This window comes from Chiloscyllium punctatum, chromosome 32, assembly GCF_047496795.1.
Source record: "Chiloscyllium punctatum isolate Juve2018m chromosome 32, sChiPun1.3, whole genome shotgun sequence".
Taxonomy (NCBI): domain Eukaryota; kingdom Metazoa; phylum Chordata; class Chondrichthyes; order Orectolobiformes; family Hemiscylliidae; genus Chiloscyllium; species Chiloscyllium punctatum.
This window is the reverse complement of record NC_092770.1, coordinates 216,836-238,487: the sequence shown is the minus strand read 5'-3', so window position 1 is coordinate 238,487 and position 21,652 is coordinate 216,836. Positions and strand designations below refer to the sequence as shown.

Below are 21,652 nucleotides of genomic sequence, written 5' to 3'. Positions count from 1 at the left end.
TACAATTTAACCTGTACTACATGAATTGATTTCTCTATAGATTATTTGGTGAACTGATAAAATTAACCACCTCTTGATGGGCTCATTCTGGTATGGCTGCATCTTTGGAGATACTAACATCAACCTCCCGAGAGAAATATTTACCTTTGTGACTCGAATAGTTTCATTTACGATCACTGCTAAAATTGTTTTGTTTATTGGTGTTATAATCTGGCATTTTGTCCATGAATGCTTAAGTTGCTAGCTCAGTCATATGAAAGAAGGACTTATATTTATGTAGCACTTTTCACAACCTCAATAATGTCTGTGTGTTTTACAAGCAATAAAGTACGTTTGAAATGTTGATTACTGTTGTAATGTAGGAACTGCAGCAGCCAATTTGTACATCAGGGTCCCACAAACAGCAGTGCGAAGATAATCAGACCATGATTTTAATCAAATCTTCCATGAAACTTTCAGCCTCATTTAAAATTCTTTGCTCAAGTATTTCATTTTATATGGTTGTACTTTGAGGCATGCTTCATATTGCATCCATATATGTTTAGAGTTGCTTAAAGAATTCGTAGAAACTACATCCATTTTCCACAAGAACCCAACAATATGTATCCTGTTATATTTGAGTGATAGCTCATCATAGAGTAGCAAATATGACACAACCTTCATGACATTTCTAAATGTCTACAAAATTTGCAGTCATAATATGTGGCAATGCATTGGTGAGTATTGTAATCTTGTAGAAATATGCATTTAATTCTGGAAATTGAGCTGCAATGTAAATTGTTTTACTTCCACTTGACATGAAATTGAAGACTTCATGTTCCAGCTTGGTATGAGTACTGAACAAGTCCTCAGAACTTCTTTTTCCCCCTAAGTGATAGAAATTTATCACTCTTAATTTTGGCAAAGTAGTATATGTTCAGGTCTGCTGAAATACTTAAGTAGTCAACACAATATATTTGAAATATCTTAAGAATGCTGTGTTTTGTCAAGTAACTTTTAAATTCAAGTGCTTCTATCCTATACTTCCTCTGAGCATAATTTCATCAAACCTGTCCAATCCCGCAAAAGCAAAATACTGCAGATGCTGGAAATCTGAAATAAAAACTAAATGCTGGAGAAACTCAACAGATATATTACCATCTGGGAGAAGAGCGTTAATGTTTCAAGTCCAATGTTACACTTCAGAATGCAGAGTTCTGAAGAAGAGAAATATTGGACTCAAAAGGTTAATTTTGTTTCTTGGTGAGAAACTTAGTGAAAGCAAAAGAGCACCTCCTTCTGCTTCTCTCCAACTCTCCAATCACTAAACTCCCAGTACACTGTTCAATGCTGAGTCGCTTTGACGTTGCTGTATTTGTATGCTTATGAAACGACTAGGAAAAAGCGTTTCAGCTTCCTTCCTTAATGATCTAATTTCCCTGTTCCTTCATTGGAACCATAATGTAACCCTGCCTAGGATGACTCACCTGCTGGACAGCTCAGCACATTTCATGACCAAGAGTGCCCCAAAGTGTTGGGACAACCAACGAAATATCTTTTGGAATTTCAGTCGCAGTTGAAATGCAGGAAGATATGTTGGATATTAGTGAAATAAAGCAAATTTAGTCTCAACTCAGAATTTGTGGCAGATATGAGTGAAGCTATAGTATCTATGCTCACCACTTACTGGGGAGTAAATTGGACAGTAACTTGCAATGTCCATACGTAGAGTTAAATGTAGATGTCAGGAAATGGCTGCTGATTGGCCCTGATCCTCCACCAGTTTCATTGTACTGTGCACATTCACCAAATACCTATTAAGCATTCCAAAAAAAAATTTAAAATATTATCAAGTACAAATTAATTTTAAATACTGAGGTAAGTTTAATTCCTACCAAATCATGCCCCTCGAACTAAAAATGTATTTTTAAAGTTTGAAATTGCATTCTTTCAGATGTAAATTGTTGGAAATGTTATTAATTTTATTTAACTTTATTCCTTTTGTCTATAATCTCTGTCTGTCTCACTCTTATACAATCCCATTTTTCTCTTTCCTTCTCTTTTGCTATATGCTTTTATACAAATGTCCTGGTTTAACATCCATGGGCAGAATTTAATCAAGCCCATCTCATCAAGAATTGAGGCAGCTGGGCCCACTTAATTGTGTCAGTTACCCAGAGAAGACAACTCATCCACTCCCAGTCACCCTAATCAGAGGAAAGAAGGAGCTGATGCAGAATTTCCAGTTGTCAGTGTTGATCTGTCAATTGACTCTCATCCCTGAGCACACCACAATTCAGTGATGGCACAGGGATCAAACGGAAGCCATAAGACTTTTCAGGACCTCCCAAAGACTGTCCAGCAAGCTCCAACAGGGTTTCCAGTGGTCTCCTGTGGGACACCTCATTATCGTGCACTCTCTTCGCAATCATGGGACTTGGCATAGAGGGAAAGTGGGGAGATAGCTGATGCTAACCTGTCCTTGTCTTCAACTTTCCCACTTCTCTTTGTGAAACTCCCTCTGCAATTCCCTTTGGTCTGTGGTAATCAACTGCTACTGCTAGCCCTTTTCACATAAAACCCAGATCCCTTTTACAGCTATTTAACTGAAAATGGCTTTATAGTTTACATTAGTTGCCACGCAGAAACCCATTAAAAATCAGTGGGCAGCTGTAAGTATTAAAAAAATTTATAATTGATTCCTTATCGGAAAATAAAAGACGTAATTGTAAAGTATTTTCTGTTAGTTTCTCTAAGATCCTAATTTCTGAGGCTCTTTGAAGGTAATTTATGTTTCAAACTTTTAAGCAGAAATCGCTAATGACATTACTTGTATTTGGATTTTAAAAACCAATTATATCACCTGGGTTGCTAGATTGTAAAGATTCTAAATTTTTTTGGAGTTATTTATTCGCTGCAACCACAGTGCTAATGTAAATCAATAATCTTAATATTGTGTTCATTGTAGGGATATCACTTTGTTTTAACATAACCATATTCATGATTTACCATGAACAATGGGAGTCTTATGTGTGTCTGTCACAGTTCACACGCACCCTTGTCACAGATTCAAAGCTATCGTATTTAAAAATCATTTTTAAAAAGGATAATGAGAAAACTGTGTTCACTGGAGGGGCTCCTGATTAACCTGAGTAGTTTGTAGATAGCTATGATATGAAAGCACATATTAAAGAATTATTAAATAGGACTTTTGACACAGCACCCACAGCATTTTTTAGGGAGGAGAGTCGTCCATTCCCATTACCTTTTTGTGGAAAAAGGTGCTTGCTGATTACAATACTATAATCTTGGCATTGTTCAGATCTTTACGGACATGCCCCTCCAACATTTAAGAGCTCATAATAAAGTTCTAGAACAATTGCATATAGCATTCAGGTTCAGAATAAGAGTTGAGTCTTGACTTAAATCAGGTTGGTACTGGAGGAATATGAGTTTTACTTATTGAACGTTATTGAGCTGTCCAAAAAGAGGTGATATTTTAAGAATAGGATTTGGTAGCAAATTGGAAATTGTTTTGTTCATTTGGAAAAAAATGGATAACATGGCAGAGTTTGGAATGGCGTAAATGTATGCTTTCAGTGCTGTCTTTAGTTTTTCTGTCTCTCACTTTCCTTCTCCTTCTCGATTTGGCGATGCCGGTGTTGGACTGGGGTGTACAAAGTTAAAAATCACACAACACCAGGTTATAGTCCAACAGGTTTAATTGGAAGCACACTAGCTTTCGGAGCAACGCTCCTTCATCAGGTGATTGTGGAGGGCTCGATCGTAACACAGAATTTACAGCAAAAATTTACAGTGTGATGTAACTGAAATTATACATGGAAAAATTGATTGTTTGTTAAGCCTTACATCTGTTAGAATACAGTGATAGTTTCACTTCTTTCATGTGTAAATCACAAAACCTATTTTTAAAAAAGTTGCATTCTTGGGTTAGCTGTTGACAATGATGACAGCTAGACAGTATGTTGAAGGTGTTGGCCCCCTGTGTTCTCTGTCTATGCCATGATGTTTAGATTGATTCTAATCTAAAAAGTGAGATAACGGAATTTTACATAAATTCATGCAGTTTTTGAGCTCAGAGTTCTAAATGAATGCATGCAGTTTTTGAGCAAAGTACAATGTAATCCTGAAAGTACAAATTCACCCCACAAAATATGTGGGTCTTTGTCTGTCTGTCTGTGTGTGTGTCTGTCTGGGTTGGGGGTTGAGTGTGTGAGAAAGCTTATGTGTGTGCGCGTAGTGAGTGCAGAGTGTCTTAAGTCTGTGAGGGTCTGCATGTGAGAGTGTGGGAGTGTGTGGGGGTGTCTGTGTGTATGTGTTTATAGGTGTGAGTGTGTAGGAGTATCCGCATGTGTGTACAGTGCAATGGTGGTCACCTGTAATGTGACATGAACCCAAGGTCCCGGTTGAGGCCCTCCCTATGGGTACTGAACTTAGCTATCAGCCTCTGCTCAGCCACTTTTTTCTCTGCTGCCTGCCCCGAAGTCCATCTTGGAGGATGGTCACCAGAAGGCCCGAGGCTGAATGTCCTAGAACACTGAAATGTTCCCCAACTGGGAGGGAACACTCCTGTCTGTTGATTGTTGTGCAGTGCCCATTCGTCCATTGTCGTAGCCTTTGCTCGGTTTCCCCAATGTACCATGCCTCCGGGCATCCTTGCCTGCAACGTATAAGATAGACAACATTGGCTGAGTCACATGAGTACCTGCCATGTACAAGGTGGGAGGTGTCCCCACGCGTAATGGTGTTATCCATGTCCACACTCTGACACGTCTTGCAGCGCCTACCGTGACAGGGTTGTATGGAGTTGTCCCGAGACCCAGGCTGCTTGCTACGAACAACGATCTGTTTGAGGTTTGGCGGTTGTTTAAAGGCAAGTAGTGGAGGTGTGGGGAAGGTCTTGGTGAGGTGCTCATCCTCATTGATAATGTGCTGCAGGTCATGAAGAACATGGCGTAATTTTTCAGCTCCTGGGAAATACTGAACAACGAAGGGTACCAGGAGCTGAAAAATTACGCCATGTTCTTCATGACCTGCAGCAAATTATCAATGAGGATGAGCACCTCACCAAGACCTCCCCACACCTCCACTACTTGCATTTAAACAACCGCCAAACCTCAAACAGATCGTTGTTCGTAGCAAGCTGCCCGGCTCTCGGGACAACTCCATACAACCCTGTCACGGTAGGCGCTGCAAGACGTGTCAGAGTGTGGACATGGATACCACCATTACGCGTGGGGACACCTCCCACCTTGTACATGGCAGGTACTCATGTGACTCAGCCAACGTTGTCTATCTTATACGTTGCAGGCAAGGATGCCCGGAGGCATGGTGCATTGGGGAAACCGAGCAAAGGCTACGACAATGGATGAATGGGCACTGCACAACAATCAACGGACAGGAGTGTTCCCTCCCAATGGGGAACACTTCAGTGTCCCAGGACATACAGCCTAAGACCTTCGGGTGACCATCCTCCAAAGTGGACTTCGGGACAGGCAGCAGCGAAAAGTGGTCGAGCAGAGGCTGATAGCTAAGTTCGGTACCCATATGGAGGGCCTCATCCGGGACCTTGGGTTCATGTCACATTACATGTGGCCACCATTGCACTATATACACCCACACACACCCTTACAGACACATACACTCCCACACTCTCACATGCACCCCCTCACAGACTTAAGACTCTGCACTCACTATACACACGCATACGCTTTCTCACACTCTCAACCCCCAACACAGACAGACAGACAGAAACACACACAGACAAAGACCCACATGCGCACACCTATTTTGTGGGGTGAATTTGTACTTGCAGGGTTACATTGCTCAAAACCTGCATGCATTCATGTAGAACTCGGAGCTCAAAAACTGCATGAATTTATATAAAATTCTGTTATCTCACTTTTTAGATTTAGGATCAATCTAAACATCATGGCATAGACAGAGAACACAGGGGGCCAACACCTTCAACATACTGTCTAGCTGTCACCATTGTCAACAACTAACCTGAGAATGCAACCTTTTTTTAAAAAAAGGTTTTGGGATTTACACATGAAAGAAGTGAAACTATTACTGTATTCTAACAGATGTAAGGCTTAACAAACAATCAATTTTTCAATGTATAATTTCAGTTACGTCACACTGTAAATTTTTGCTATAAATTCTGTGTTAGGATTGAATCCTCCACTACCACCTGATGAAGGAGCGTTGCTCTGAAAGCTAGTGTGCTTCCAATTAAACCTGTTGGACTATAACCTGGTGTTGTGATTTTTAACATTCTCCTTCTCAGTATCATATTTACAACATTTTGTCTCATCAAAGGTGAAGCACATCAAGTAGCAGTGATATGAAAGCATAACTATTAGCAATGAATGATAGGGAATTTTCACTCCCCCTTCAAATCCCAGGATAACATTAACATTTTTACCCTGAAAAATAAAGTAGTACACTTACCTGGCATTACCAGAAGTCAAAATAGGCACAAGATTGAAATTAATTACCAGGAGCATATACAAATGTTGGATTATTCATAGCAAACATTCATAGCATTTATTTTTACAGACATAGAGAAATAAGTTTTGTGTCAGTGTTTCTATTTTGTTCCTTGAAGTTGACCAGTTGTTCTTCCTTTTTTAGTGTTTGTCAAGAATATTTTCTGAACGGTGGAATGAAGAGGGTACTTGAAAAAGATGAGAAAAGGGCCAGGCTTGCTATTGCCATGGCTACTCCAACCTTCAATGTACAAGCATCTGAAAAGAAAGATGATTATTCTGCATCGAATGGTATATTAATGAATCTGGATGCTTCCATCTCAAAGTAGGTGATTTAAGCAGATCTCATTTATTCAAAATGCAATGATATTCTGCAAAAGGTTCTTATATTTTGGAAAACTGCTAAAATAAAATGAATTAAACATCACTTGGATCTATACTCACACGTAATCTGTATTAAAGATGGTGAAAGGTCATAAGTATATGATCTTTCACTTTGGGTTTTTTATTGTAAAAATGAAATGCTTCAGAATGTAGTTGTTGAATGTTAGAGTAATTATTGACTTTGGACAGTAATAAATTAGCAGGTTTAGTTTCTAAATTATGACAGTGTAGAATTGAGAACAAACAAGGGTCCCATGCAATCCAACTCATTTGCAATTTTACAAAAATTAACAAAAGAAGTGAAATGGTGTGAAGTAAGATCCCACAATGAGGGAGGTTGCCTCCATTATATTTGAATGGAAATGCTCACAGTCAGATAAAATATTCATGCACACTGATATAATTTAAATCAAAAGTTATGGTTAATTTAAATCAAATGGATGCTGCTTTTCAATAAGTAAAAACAAAAAGATGGGATATACATCTTCCACACAGTCCATGTGGGAAATGTATATCCCAACTTTTTCTTTATTCTTTTTGTGGTGTGTTGAAATTACCTACAATGGGATTATTCCATTTAATAAATATGTTATAACAATGATTAATACTGTTTTACAGCTTTGAGAAATAGCACACTTGTTTAAGTACAAAGATCACTGAACCCTCCATGTTTGGCCAAACCAATTCATAACAGATATTTGGACCCTAGTCAATTTTATTTTTGATTAAAGTGCATAGAGATACGCCAGCAAAGAAGAGTGTAGTTTGGGTGCTCTGTATATCTAGTTTGAAGTATGTTTGATAGTAAGGAAGTCTAATAATTAAAGCAATTAAACTTTTTTTTTTACTTACTCTACATATATGAACTTAATCTACATATACAAACTGTTTGTAGAAATATTTTATTTAGTCAAAATGTAATAAATGCTTCAAATATATGTCTCTGAGGATGGAAAAATGTAAGCTTTGGTAATTTATCAAGAGAAAGCATATCTTTTGCCAGCAAATGTTTTTAATTGATCTAACATTCTCAGTTTGCTTATATTGTAAGTTCTGAGTGAGGTGACTTACTTGATTATAATTTTGCATGTGAGCACATTCCATGTAGCCCCACAAATGCAAGCTAAAACATTTTTACAAATTTCAATCAATCTACTTGGACATGTTACGACATACACCCCTGGGAGACGTGGGATTTGAAATTGGAGCTTCTGGCTCCGAGAGAGAGATACTACTTTTGCCGCAAGACCATCGCAACAGATTTTTAGAGTTGACTTTGGAAAGAGAGAATTTGAAAGAAGTTACAAGAATAAATATTGATTGGCTTTTTAGATAATGCATATGTATACATAAAATATATGTCTAAATTGAACCAGCTTTAAAATTGAAAATCATTTTCTTAATTTTGTTTTATATAGGCAAGATCTATAACTCCATTATGATCTATTTTAAGCTGAATGAGTTCAGTGGTAATACTTTTCATCATGGTTGTACTTAGTCAGTTTCTGGGTGTAATGTATTTTTTGACAATCTGCATCCTAATCTATTTCATGCTGCACTCAGTGCAGCAGCCTCACTGCTACACAGAAAGAGAAAACTGCTGAAGAGACAACAATCAGAAAGACAATGGGATAAAATGAAAATAAAATAAGGCAGCAGAGACACGAGAATGAAGGAGTAAGCAAAAATGGAAGGGACACAGTAGAGATTCAGAAATGGAGGAGCAAAACTCATGTATAGCAAAGGTAAACAATACCAAAAAGGGAATGCAAATTGGAAGAAATAAAGATTGAGAGATTACATTAGATTAGTTTAGATTCCCGACAGTGTGGAAACAGGCCCTTCCGCCTAACGAGTCTACACCGACTCTCCGAAGACTAACCCACCCAGGCCTATTTCCCTCTAACTAATGCACCTAACACTATGGGCAATTTAGCATGGCCAATTCACCTCACCTGCACATCTTTGGACTGTGGGAGGAAACCGGAGCACTCGGAGGAAGCCCATGCAGACACAGGGAGAATGTGCAAACGCCACACAGACAGTCACCCAAGGCTGGAATCAACCTGGGACCCTGGTGCTGTGAAGCAGCAGTGCTAACCAGTGAACTACCGTGCTGTTCTGGTAAAGCAGAAAGAGAAAATTTAGTAAAAGAATAACAAACTTTTTCTGGATTCATCAGTGCTAGTGCAATTAACCAACGTTTCAAGGGGTTGAGGTATTGGTGGCTCTAACTATCACATTATGTAAGCATCTAAAAGTTGACCTACTGCAATGATGCAGACCAATTAGAGAGTAACTTGGTGGCAGTTGTGCTGTGATGAGATTTCTCTCAATCATGATGATGTAACATGACTGTACATTCAGGAAGAGAAAAGACGCTAGTCCAGAGAGAGCATGTTCCAAGCCACTTAAACAGACAATTTAATCAAAATTTCATGTCCATAATTCTAATTGGTTGACTACACACTTAGACGTTTCACTGAACAGATATAAATATTGTGACATTTGTTGTATCACTTTTTTTTAGGGATAATCTGAGCCTGCTGTTTCTTTTGCCTCAAAATATTTACTGTCAATCTAAGACAAGAGGGTTAACCATAGGATCAAAAGGAGCAGAATTAGCCCATTTGGCCCATTGAGTCTGCTCCACCATTTGGCTGATTATGTTTCTTAACCCCATTATCCTGCCTTCTCCCCATAACCTTTGATCCCTATCTAAGAACCTATCTATCTCTCAAACCTATCTAAATGCTCAAAGAATTGGGCTCCACAGCTTCACCGCCCTCTGGTTGAAGAAATTCCTCCTTATCTCAGTTCTAAAGTGTCGTCCTTTCCCTCTGAGGCTGTGCACTCTGGTCCTATTCTCTCCTCCTAGCAGAAACATCTTCTCCACATCCACTGTAGCCAGGCCCCTCAATATTCTGTAAGTTTCAACCCAGTTTCCCCTTATCCTTCAAAGCACTATCAAATGCAGACCTAGATGCTTCAACCCCTCCTTATACGACAAGTCCTCCATCCACAAGACCATTCTCATGAACCTCCTCTGAACCCCTCCAAGGTCAGAATATCCTTCCTTAGATACATGGGCCAAAACTACTATATTATTGCAAATGTGGTCTGACCAGAGCCTGTTAGAGCATCAGGAGTATATATATCTGCTCTTGTATTCTAGCCCTCTTGAAATGAATATAAACATTGCATTTGTCTTCCTAACTGCCAACTGAACCTGCATGTTAACATTAAGAGCATCCTGAAATAGGACTCCAGATTTCTGAAGCTTTTCCCCATTTAGAAAACAATCTACGCCTCTAATCTTGGTACAAAAGTGCATAACACTTTCCCACATTGTGAAAATAAATTAATAAATAGAGTATTTTTAAAATAGCGAAACAGTAAAAGTCAGAATGCAGCTAATTAAATGACCAGCTTCCATTGTCGGTCCAAGCACTGTTGTTTTGACTCTATGCCATCTTTCTGCACTATCCAGTATGTGGTCCATCACAAACAAGTCTAACTACAATGCAGCTTGCTGTGTTGGCACTTAAGCACTGGTATGAATAATCTTGAGTGGTGATTCAACTTGACAGGCAAAGAGACATTTTAATGAGACACACTGAAAGGAGCTGCCAGAATATGAATGCTATTTATCAGCCCAAATATGATGGTGCGCCATGCTGATGTACTGTTAATTTTGTGCATTAAGTGCTCTGTAGGAATATAACTTTCTGTTTCTGAGAAGTGGAATTCAGTGACAAGTACAAAATCCAAAAGACTAAGTCAAAATGATGAATAACTTGCTACGGTAGTGATAATTAAGTTTCAGAGAGGAGTCAGTTGAGATTCTAATAACATGCTGAACCACAGAAAGATCACAAGATTGAACCACTGCACTCTTCGTCAGCCCAACTAGAAGTGATTGGAAAAGAACTCGAGAGCACATGAAGAATTTCTTGTCTACATACCATATTATGATTTAGAATGCAAAGCATGAAAGGGCAATGGAAGCAGGTTCAATAATACTTTTTAAAAGGGAACTAGATAACTACTTTAAGGAAAAAAAAGAAAGATAGTGGGATAAATTGGTTTGCTACACCAAAGAGGACAACATTGGCTTAGTAACCACCTCCTGTGCTGTAGTGTTCCAAAGTTCTGTTAAATCATGAGTGCTGTGCTGTTATCCACACACTGTCCCAAAACTCTTTAGTTGACATTTAGTAGTATTTACTTTCTATTTCATATCACTTCTATAAATGTTGTTTATTGTACAGGTATCCTAGGTTGTTGTTTACTATACAGTATTGTTCATTTTTTAAACATCCTTGTTAGCTACACCCTGTCTAATTAGAATAAAAACAAAATTAAAAATCATTGATTTTCAAATAAGTCATGAACAACAGGTACATTTCTTGATATGGTTTGAAGAAATTGTGTGGAGCAAATAACTGAGAAAGTAGTAAGGAATTGTTAAAAGTGAGGGTGATATAGACTCAATTAAGATTCAAAGGTATGTGAGCTGTACTGGAAAAACAAACTATGATTCAGTGAAAAAGAAAAAAAAAAGTGTTCAAATTAATTCCGTTAAAAACATAGTAAAAGACAGATGGAGCAATTGTGGCAAATCTCCCTTAAACTAATGGGGCACGCAGATAAAGTGGTTAAGAAGGCATATGGGATACTTCCCTTTATTAACTGAGGCACAGAGCATAAGAGCAGGGAGGTTATGCTGGAAATGTAGAAAAAGTTGGTTTGGCCACAGCAAAAGTATTGTGCAATTCTGGAATACACATTATAGGAAGGATGTGATTGTATTGGAGAAGGTGCAGAGGAGATTTGCCAGGTTGTGCCTGGACTGGAGAGTTTTATTTATGAAGAGAGATGGTTTGTTTCCTTGGAGCAGAGAAGACTGAAGGAGAAATATATATATGATTGAAATATGCAAAATTATGATGGGCGTAGATTCGGTAGACAGGAAGGAACTTTTCTATCTGGTGGAGAGATCAATATATTTAATCTAAGGGAAGGTGGTTTAGTAAGGATGTGAGGAAACATTTTTTTTAAATCAGTGTGGTGAGAATTTGAAATTCGCTGCCAATATGGGTGACAGAGGTAGAAAGTTTCATAACATTTAAAGTGTATTTAAGTTTACACTTGCAATGCCAAGACACACAAGGCTATGGAAGAAGTGTTGGAAAATGGGATTAGAATAATTAGGTGGTTGCTTTTGACTGCACAAATTCGATAGAGCCTTTTTCTGAACTACAGAGCTTGCCAACTCTGAGTATGTTATAGATAATTTAATTAAAAATCCAGCCATTTCCCAGATAAATAGCTTACAAATAAACTGAAACTTGAGAAGGAGGCTACTTGTATAACTAGATGAACAATATGAAAGAAAATTATAAGGCATGTACAAAATGAAATGAAAAGTTTATAAAGGCCAAAAAGGGAGATGGAAAAAAACTCTCAGCAATGCAGGGGAAGTCAATAAGGGTTTTCATAGATATATTTAAATTAAATGACAAATAGAAGGAATAGTTTTCAAGGATGTAAAACTGGGGCAAAGGCATAATGGATATTTTAATTAAGCCTTGTCTACTAATTGTTTAAATAAAAGAATGGTGGAAGTAAAAATCAATGAACAATGGAAGACAGTGAAAAATGGATGAAGATAACATAGAGGAGAAATTGGTTATGAAAATATTACATTTCCAGGTGATTATGTGCTGGGCTGTCTAATTTGATGAAGTCTAGGATTTTGAACAAATTTAGAGCAGCTAACAGAGACTGTCATTAAATTTTATAAATGCAAACTCTCTTGCACAATTGAATGTTAAAAATCTTTGTCCAAGGCAGCAGTGGAAAAAAGACAGGCAAATGAGAGACCAGTTGGCATCATCCTCAACAGGAAAATATGTAGGGCTAGAATTTCCTAAGCCCACTGTTGAGAATCAGAAAGATGTTGTGGTTGACCATGCAATTGAATTTTGCCTCCTTTTGTCACTGTCCAATCTGGTGTCCTATATGAAAATCACATCCTTTATAACCCATTACTCAAAATTATTCAGGAATAACCAAAGACTTTTAATGTTTTGCAAAGTTTGTCAAATTTGATCACATTTGTTTTGAAGGGCAATTATATAATGTGTCAATTTTCAGAAGATTTTTTGCCAAACTATCTCTTAGGAGGCTTACAACAAGGTGCAGAGTTTGGTGTAAGAGGAAATGCTGCACAATGGGTTGAGGGTTGATTGGTGTTAATTTGTATTCATTTGAATTTCAATTGAAATTGGTGCACCAAAGGCAAATATTGAATGTGCTAGATTTTTTTCTTATTCACATGTGTGTACACATTTATAATTTTTATTTGAATATGGTCAATACAATGTTAAAATTTGCTATTTCATTTATTAATTCATGGGATGTGTAAATCATTTGCCAGACCAACGTTTGTTACCATTCCCGTATGTCCTTGAGCTGCTGCAGTCTGAATGCTTTCATACGCCTAAAGTGCTGCTAGGAAGGAAATTGCAGAATTTTGACCCATTGACAGTGAAGGAATGGCTGTATATATAGTTTCAGTTCAAGGTATGTAGCTTGGCAGGGATCTTGCAGATGATGGTATTCCCATGGCACCTTTTGATAGTGGAATGGGTTTGGAATGTTTTGTCTAAGGGTACATGAGTTGCTGCAGTGCATCTTGTGAATACACACATTGCTGCTACTGTGCTTTCCTGGTGGAAGACTGTTTAAAGTGGTGAATTAGGTACCAGTCGTGAAGATTGCTTTGGCCTATTTGTTGCAAAGTTCCTTGAGAATTATCCAGGAAAGAGAAGAAAATTCCATCACATTCTTGATTTCTGCCTTCTAGATAGCACGCTGGCTTTGGAAAGTCTGGAAGTGAGCTATTCAGCACAGAAAACCCATCAACATTATCTCATGTACTCATGTAGCCACAGTACTTATTTGGCTGGTCAATGGTAATACCCCCATCCTAGAAGTGTTGAAGAAACTGAGCAAGTTGGGCAGCATCTGGAAGAAAAACAGAGTCAATGTTTTGAGATCAGTGACCCTTAGTCAGAACTTAAAGCAGCGGGAAAAGATTGTGTTTGTACTGATGATGGGGTTTAGGTTGGGGGGTGCTGATAGGTTGGGATAGAAGTGGATAGAATACATTGAGATGGTACGAGCAATAAAAGAAAAGGAGAGACTAACAAGGGATTGCTGATAAGCTGAGAGGGAGATAGATGCTGAGTAAGGTGCTATTGAGAAATGTGAATGGTTCAAAAAGGTTTGCTATGCTGGGACCAATCCATTCAAAACAGGTGGGGATGGGGGGGTTGGGGGAGGACAACAAATATGTGAAATTGTTAAACTCAATGAGTTCTCAAATCCTGAAGGCTGTAAGATATCTAGGTAGAAAATGAGACATTGAGCTTCGCTGGAGCATTGCAGCAGACCTGAGACAGAAATGTTAGCATGGGAACATAGTGATGTGTTGACGTGACAGGTAATTGGAAGCTCGGGTCATCTTTTGCGGACAGAGCATGGTACTCCACAAAGCAACCTCTCTGTCTTTATTTCGCTCCCCAAAGTGTAGAAGAGACCACATTGTGAGCTGTGAATACTGTAAACTAGACTGAAGAAGTGGATTCCCCTGGTCCTCGCCTATTCCCTAATGGCCTGCAAAGGATCATGAGCTACCGCTTTCACCACCTCCAGACACATTCCCTTCCACTCCGCTGTCAGCATTCTGCACGGCCCATTTCCCCTCAGACATCTCAGGCCACACCACCTCTATGTCCAGTCCTTTCCCATACCTTCACAGCAACTTCCCATGCAATTGCAGAAGGTGCAGCATGTCCTATTTACCTCCACACTCTTCACTAAGGCCCCAGACACACCTTCCAGGTGAAGCAGCAATTTACCTGCACTTCACTCAATTTAGCCTACTGCATGTTGTCATTCAAAAATTGTTCAGTATAGTTGATGAGCAGGGTTAATGTAGAGAACCACTTGGTTTATGCTAGGTTTCAAGCGGTTTAATTCAGTGAATATTTTCATCCTGCATGAGTCACTAAGATCCCCTGTGTCCTTGATTAGACACTCGGAAGTATTCTTCACTTGTTACCATACAAAATTGTGACAGTTTTGACGCAGTATTTATCTGAAAGTGTGTTTTAAAAAGGGCAGCTTCACAAATAGGCTACAATGATTTAGAATATACTGGATTAGTGGTGCTGGAAGAGCACAGCAGTTCAGGCAGCATCCAACGAGCAGCGAAATCGACGTTTCGGGCAAAAGCCCTTCATCAGGAATAAAGGCAGTGAGCCTGAAGCATGGAAAGATAAGCTAGAGGAGGGTGGGGATGGGGAGAGAGTAGCATAGAGTACAATGGGTGAGTGGGGGAGGAGATGAAGGTGATAGGTCAAGGAGGAGAGGGTGGAGTGGATAGGTGGAAAAGGAGATAGGCAGGTCAGACAAGTCCGGACAAGACAAGGAGACAGTGCTGAGCTGGAAGTTTGAAACTAGGATGAGGTGGGGGAAGGGGAAATGAGGAAGCTGTTGAAGTCCACATTGATGCCCTGGGGTTGAAGTGTTCCGAGGCGGAAGATGAGGCGTTCTTCCTCCAGGCGTCCGGTGGTGAGGGAGCAGCGGTGAAGGAGGCCCAGGACCTCCATGTCCTCGGCAGAGTGGGAGGGGGAGTTGAAATGTTGGGCCACGGGACGGTTTGCGGGTGTCTCGGAGATGTTCCCTAAAGCGCTCTGCTAGGAGGCGCCCAGTCTCCCCAATGGAGAGGAGACCACATCGGGAGCAACGGATACAATAAATGATATTAGTGGATGTGCAGGTAAAACCTTGATGGATGTGGAAGGCTCCTTTAGGGCCTTGGATAGAGGTGAGGGAGGAGGTGTGGGCACAGGTTTTACAGTTGCTGCGGTGGCAGGGGAAAGTGCCAGAATGGGAGGGTGGACCGTAGGGGGGTGTGGACCTGACCAGGTAGTCACGGAGGGAACGGTCTTTGCGGAAGGTGGAAAGGGGTGGGGAGGGAAATATATCCCTGGTGGTGGGGTCTTTTTGGAGGTGGCGGAAATGTCGACGGATGATTTAGTTTATGTGAAGGTTTGCAGGGTGGAAGGTGAGCACCAGGGGCGTTCTGTCCTTGTTATGGTTGGAGGGGTGGGATTTGAGGGCAGAGGTGCGGGATGTGGACGAGATGCGTTGGAGGGCATCCCCCTCCGTCCACGCATCAATGAATTTAATACACGCCGTGACATCGAACAATTTTTCCGTCGCCTCCGCCTCCGAGCTTACTTTCACAAACAGGACTCCCGCCCACCTTCCGAGGACCCCTTCGCCCACCTCCAACATACTGCATCCACCTGGACACCCCGCGCTGGCCAATTACCTGCCCTCGACCTCTTCATTTCCAACTGCCGCCGGGACATTAACCGCCACAACCTGTCGACCCCCCTCCCCCACTCCAACCTCTCACCCTCACAACGCGCAGCCCTCCAATCCCTCTGCTCTAATCCCAATCTCACCATTAAGCAAGCGGATAAAGGGGGCGCAGTGGTAGTCTGGCGCACTGACCTCTACACCGCTGAAGCCAAATGCCAACTCGAGGACACCTCTTCCTACTGCCCCCTCGACCATGACCCCACCCCCCATCACCAAACCATCATCTCCCAGACCATACAGAACCTCATCACCTCCAGAGATCTCCCACCCACAGCTTCCAACCTCATAGTCCGGGAACCCTGCACTGCCCAGTTCTACCTCCTTCCCAAGATCCAAAGCCTGACCACCCTGGCCGACCCATTGTCTCAGCATGCTCCTGCCCCACTGAACTCATCTCTACCTACCTCAACACTGTCCTATCCCCCCTAGTCCAGGAACTCCCCACATACGTTCGAGACACCACCCACGCCCTCCACCTCCTCCAAGACGTCCGTTTCCCCGGCCCCCAACGCCTCATCTTCACCATGGATATCCAATCCCTCTACACCTCCATCCACCATGACCACGGCCTCCAAGCCCTCTGTTTTTTCCTCTCCAGATGTCCCCAACAGTACCCTTCCACCGACACTCTCATTCGTTTGGCCGAACTGGTCCTCACCCTTAACAATTTCACCTTTGAATCCTCCCACTTCCTCCAGACCAAAGGCGTAGCCATGGGCACACGTATGGGCCCCAGCTATGCCTGTCTCTTTGTTGGCTATGTAGAACAGTTGATCTTCCGTAATTATACCGGCACCATTCCCCACCTCTTCCTCCGCTACATTGATGACTGCATTGGCGACACCTCGTGCTCCCGCGAGGAGGTTGAGCAATTCATCAACTTCACCAACACATTCCACCCTGACCTTAAATTTACCTGGACCATCTCTGACACCTCCCTCCCCTTCCTGGACCTCTCCATCTCCATTAATGACGACCGACTTGACACTGACATTTTCTACAAACCCACCGACTCCCACAGCTACCTGGATTACACCTCTTCCCACCCTATCTCTTGCAAAAATGCCATCCCGTATTCCCAATTTCTCCGCCTCCGCCGTATCTGCTCCCAGGAGGACCAGTTCCACCACAGAACACACCAGATGGCCTCCTTCTTTAGAGACCGCAATTTCCCTTCCCACGTGGTTAAAGATGCCCTCCAACGCATCTCGTCCACATCCCACACCTCTGCCCTCAAACCCCACCCCTCCAACCGTAACAAGGACAGAACGTCCCTGGTGCTCACCTTCCACCCTGCAAACCTTCGCATAAACTAAATCATCCGCCGACATTTCCGCCACCTCCAAAAAGACCCCACCACCAGGGATATATTTCCCTCCCCACCCCTTTCCACCTTCCGCAAAGACCGTTCCCTCCGTGACTACCTGGTCAGGTCCACACCCCCCTACGGTCCACCCTCCCATTCTGGCACTTTCCCCTGCCACCGCAGCAACTGTAAAACCTGTGCCCACACCTCCTCCCTCACCTCTATCCAAGGCCCTAAAGGAGCCTTCCACATCCATCAAGGTTTTACCTGCACATCCACTAATATCATTTATTGTATCCGTTGCTCCCGATGTGGTCTCCTCTCCATTGGGGAGACTGGGCGCCTCCTAGCAGAGCGCTTTAGGGAACATCTCCGAGACACCCGCAAACCGTCCCGTGGCCCAACATTTCAACTCCCCCTCCCACTCTGCCGAGGACATGGAGGTCCTGGGCCTCCTTCACCGCTGCTCCCTCACCACCGGACGCCTGGAGGAAGAACGCCTCATCTTCCGCCTCTGAACACTTCAACCCCAGGGCATCAATGTGGACTTCAACAGCTTCCTCATTTCCCCTTCCCCCACCTCATCCTAGTTTCAAACTTCCAGCTCAGCACTGTCTCCTTGTCTTGTCCGGACTTGTCTGACCTGCCTATCTCCTTTTCCACCTATCCACTCCACCCTCTCCTCCTTGACCTATCACCTTCATCTCCTCCCCCACTCACCCATTGTACTCTATGCTACTCTCTCCACATCCCCACCCTCCTCTAGCTTATCTCTCCATGCTTCAGGCTCACTGCCTTTATTCCTGATGAAGGGCTTTTGCCCGAAACGTCGATTTCGCTGCTCGTTGGATGCTGCCTGAACTGCTGTGCTCTTCCAGCACCACTAATCCAGTATTTGCTTTCCAGCATCTGCAGTCATTGTTTTTACCTACAATGATTTAGAATCCTAAGACTGTCAGGGATTGTAATGAATGTGTCAATAATCTGCTGCAGCACTGGCTAGAATGTCTTATGAAATTGGAATATTCCATCTTAAGGAAAGAGAGATGGGAAGGACTCATCATCTGCCTCAGTCCTACAAGTGCATTTCATGTCTGTTGATGATTAAGCATTGACGTTGGTTGCGTGAGCAATCCTTTGTCTACGAAAATGAGCAATCATATCTTTGTGCTTTGCGAGTGGGTTTATGGAAAATAGCATCTGGGGTTTGACAACATTTTATCATTTCATGATATAATTGAAACTTGCAAGTATTAACAAAAAGAGTATGAATCCTTATAGTTTTAAGAAGAAGGCCATCTGATTGTTCAGCTATTGAACATTTTGAGTACTATACACATATAGAAAATGGCTTCTGGTTAACAGCAGCTGTATGATTGACATTTGCCAAGAAAACAGTGTGCATATTAACTTTTGGATTTAGATTGCTGTTATCGTCTGATCTGAAGGGTTTGTCACAACAAAGACAAAAATGTTTGCATTTTTAAGTTGTATGTTAATGGAAATTAGATTGAAATTGGAAAAATATAAGTTGTAATTTCTGCTTTTATTGTAGAAATCAACTGCTATCTGGAAATTTTTTTTAAAAACATTTGTTACTATATTGACTTGTGTGATAAAGCAGTATTGCAGGGTGGTTTTGGAAGGAAACTGAAGAGCAGAATGGCAGAATTAAGTAGTCCCACAACTTTGAGGGTGCAGGGAAAAGGAATAGTTTTACAATGCCATATTTGGAACAGAGGGTGAAAGAAAGACAATCTAGACTAGCACTGAGTACATGAATATTGATTTAAAATTGAGAGTCAAAATCATTTAGCATAAAAAGTTGATTGAGGCTAGCATTGACAGATTTCCAATGAAATAGAGAGCTGTTGCTACAGTGACAAAAAGTTGTTGAGCTAGTATGTTCATATGAACTCAGTACAGCTATTTACACTGGCAAACTTACAAATTATTTACCTGAGAGACTTTAATCACTAACTTTCAAGGGCGCTTGGGTATGACTAAGGTGCAGCTATGGCCACACTTATAACACTCATGATCAGTTGTTCAGCTTTTCTTCTGTTGTGGCCTGCAATCAATAATCTGCTCATGTGCCTCACCCTCCCCACCTCCCTCCCATCCCCCCCCCCCCCCAATTCATCTCTCTCTCTCTTTTTCTGGGCTCTGTCTCCACCTATCTCTAACCATAGCCCACCACCTTATCTTCAGCTTAAATACCACTTTTTCCTTGCTGATTGTTTTCTGCTGGACTCAAAAGGTTAATTCTGCCTTTGCCCCATAGGGGAAGAAAGTGAGGATTGCAGATGCTGGAGATCAGAGTCAAAACGTGTGGTGCTGGAAAAGCACAGTCGGTCTTCCTTATGAAGAACTTATACTTGAAATTTCGACTGTCCTGTTCCCCCAGTGCTGCCTGACCAGCTGTGCTTTTCCAGTGCCACACTTTTTGACTCTTCTCCCCACAGATGCATTCAGACCTATTGAGATTCGCCAGCAATTTCTGTTTTTGTTTTAGATCGATCTCCAGCATTCGCAGTTTTTTTAATCTTCTAGCTTTTTGGTTGAGTATGAGAAAATGAGCCATTTGTTACATAAAAAGTTATATGTTGCAACATAACATTTGTGAGCTACAAAAACCACAAACATAACAATGATGTTGAATGAGAGATTATTTAGCTCTTGGCCTCATCTAAGATGGGGAAAAATAATGCTTACAGCAATAGCTTGCAGCAATAGAGTCATAGCAATGTACAGCGTGGAAGCAGACCCTTCAGTCCAACCTGTCCATGCCGACCAGATATCCCAACCCAATCTAGTTCCACCTACCAGCACCCAGCCCATATCCCTCCAAACCCTTCCAATTCATATACCCATCCAAATGCCTTTTAAATGTTGCAATTGTACCAGCCTCCACCACATCCTCTGGCAGCTCATTCCATAACATGTCTCACCCTCTGCGTGAAAACTTTGCCCCTTAGGTCTCTTTTATATCTTTCCTCTCTCACCCTAAACCTATGCCGTCTAGTTCTGGACTCCCCGACCCCAGGGAAAAGACTTTGCCTATTTATCCTATCCATGCCCCTCATAATTTTGTGAACCTCTATAAGGTCAACCCTCAGCCTCCGAAGCTCCAGGGAAAACAGCCCCAGCCTGTTCAGCTTCTCCCTGTAGCTCAGATCCTCTAACCCTGGCAACATCCTTGTAAATCTTTTCTGAACCCTTTCAAGTTTCACAACATCTTTCCGATAGGAGACCAGAATTGCACGCAATATTCCAACAGTGGCCTAACCAATGTCCTGTACAGCCGCAACATACCTCCCAACTCCTGTACTCAATACTCTGAACAATAAAGCTAAGAAAAGTGTTGCTGGAAAAGCGCAGCAGGTCAGGCAACATCCAAGGAGCAGGAGAATCGACGTTTTGGGCATAAGCCTTTCTTCAGGAATGTGGAAGGTGTGCCAAGCAGGCTAAGATAAAAGGTAGGGAGGTGGGACTTGGGGGAGGGGCATTAGGAATGCGATAGGTGGAAGGAGGTTATGGTGAAGGTGATAGACCGGAGAGGGGGTGGGGGCAGAGAAGTCGGGAAGAAGATTGCAGGTCAAGAAAGCAGTACTGAGTCCAAGGGTTGGGACTGAGATAAGGTTGGGGGGAGGGGAAATGGGGAAGCTGGAGAAATCTGCATTCATCCCTTGTGGTTGGAGGGTTCCTAGGTGGAAGATGAGGTGCTCTTCCTCCAAGCGTCATGTTGCCATGGTCTGGCGATGGAGGAGGCCAAGGACCTGCATGTCCTTGGCGCAGTGGGAGGGGGAATTAAAGTGTTCAGCCACGGGGCGGTTGGGTTGATTGGTGCGGGTGTCCCAGAGGTGTTCTCTAAAACATTCAGCAAGTAGGCGGTCTGTCTCTCCAATGTAGAGGAGGCCACATCAGGTGCAGCGGATGCAGTAAATGATGTGTGTGGAGGTGCAGGTGAATTTGTGATGGATATGGAAGGATCCCTTGTGGCCTTGGA

The 21,652-nt window shown here is 41.9% G+C and overlaps 1 protein-coding gene across 1 annotated transcript in view; it reads left to right on the top strand.

Annotated features, from left to right (window-relative positions):
• The window catches only part of samtor (S-adenosylmethionine sensor upstream of mTORC1), a 132,263-nt gene that overhangs the window by 56,326 nt on the left and 54,285 nt on the right, over positions 1-21,652 (top strand). The window contains exon 3 of the mRNA XM_072551451.1: positions 6,637-6,816. Coding sequence (XP_072407552.1) covers positions 6,637-6,816 — 180 coding nt within the window. The remainder of the gene's footprint in view (positions 1-6,636; positions 6,817-21,652) is intronic.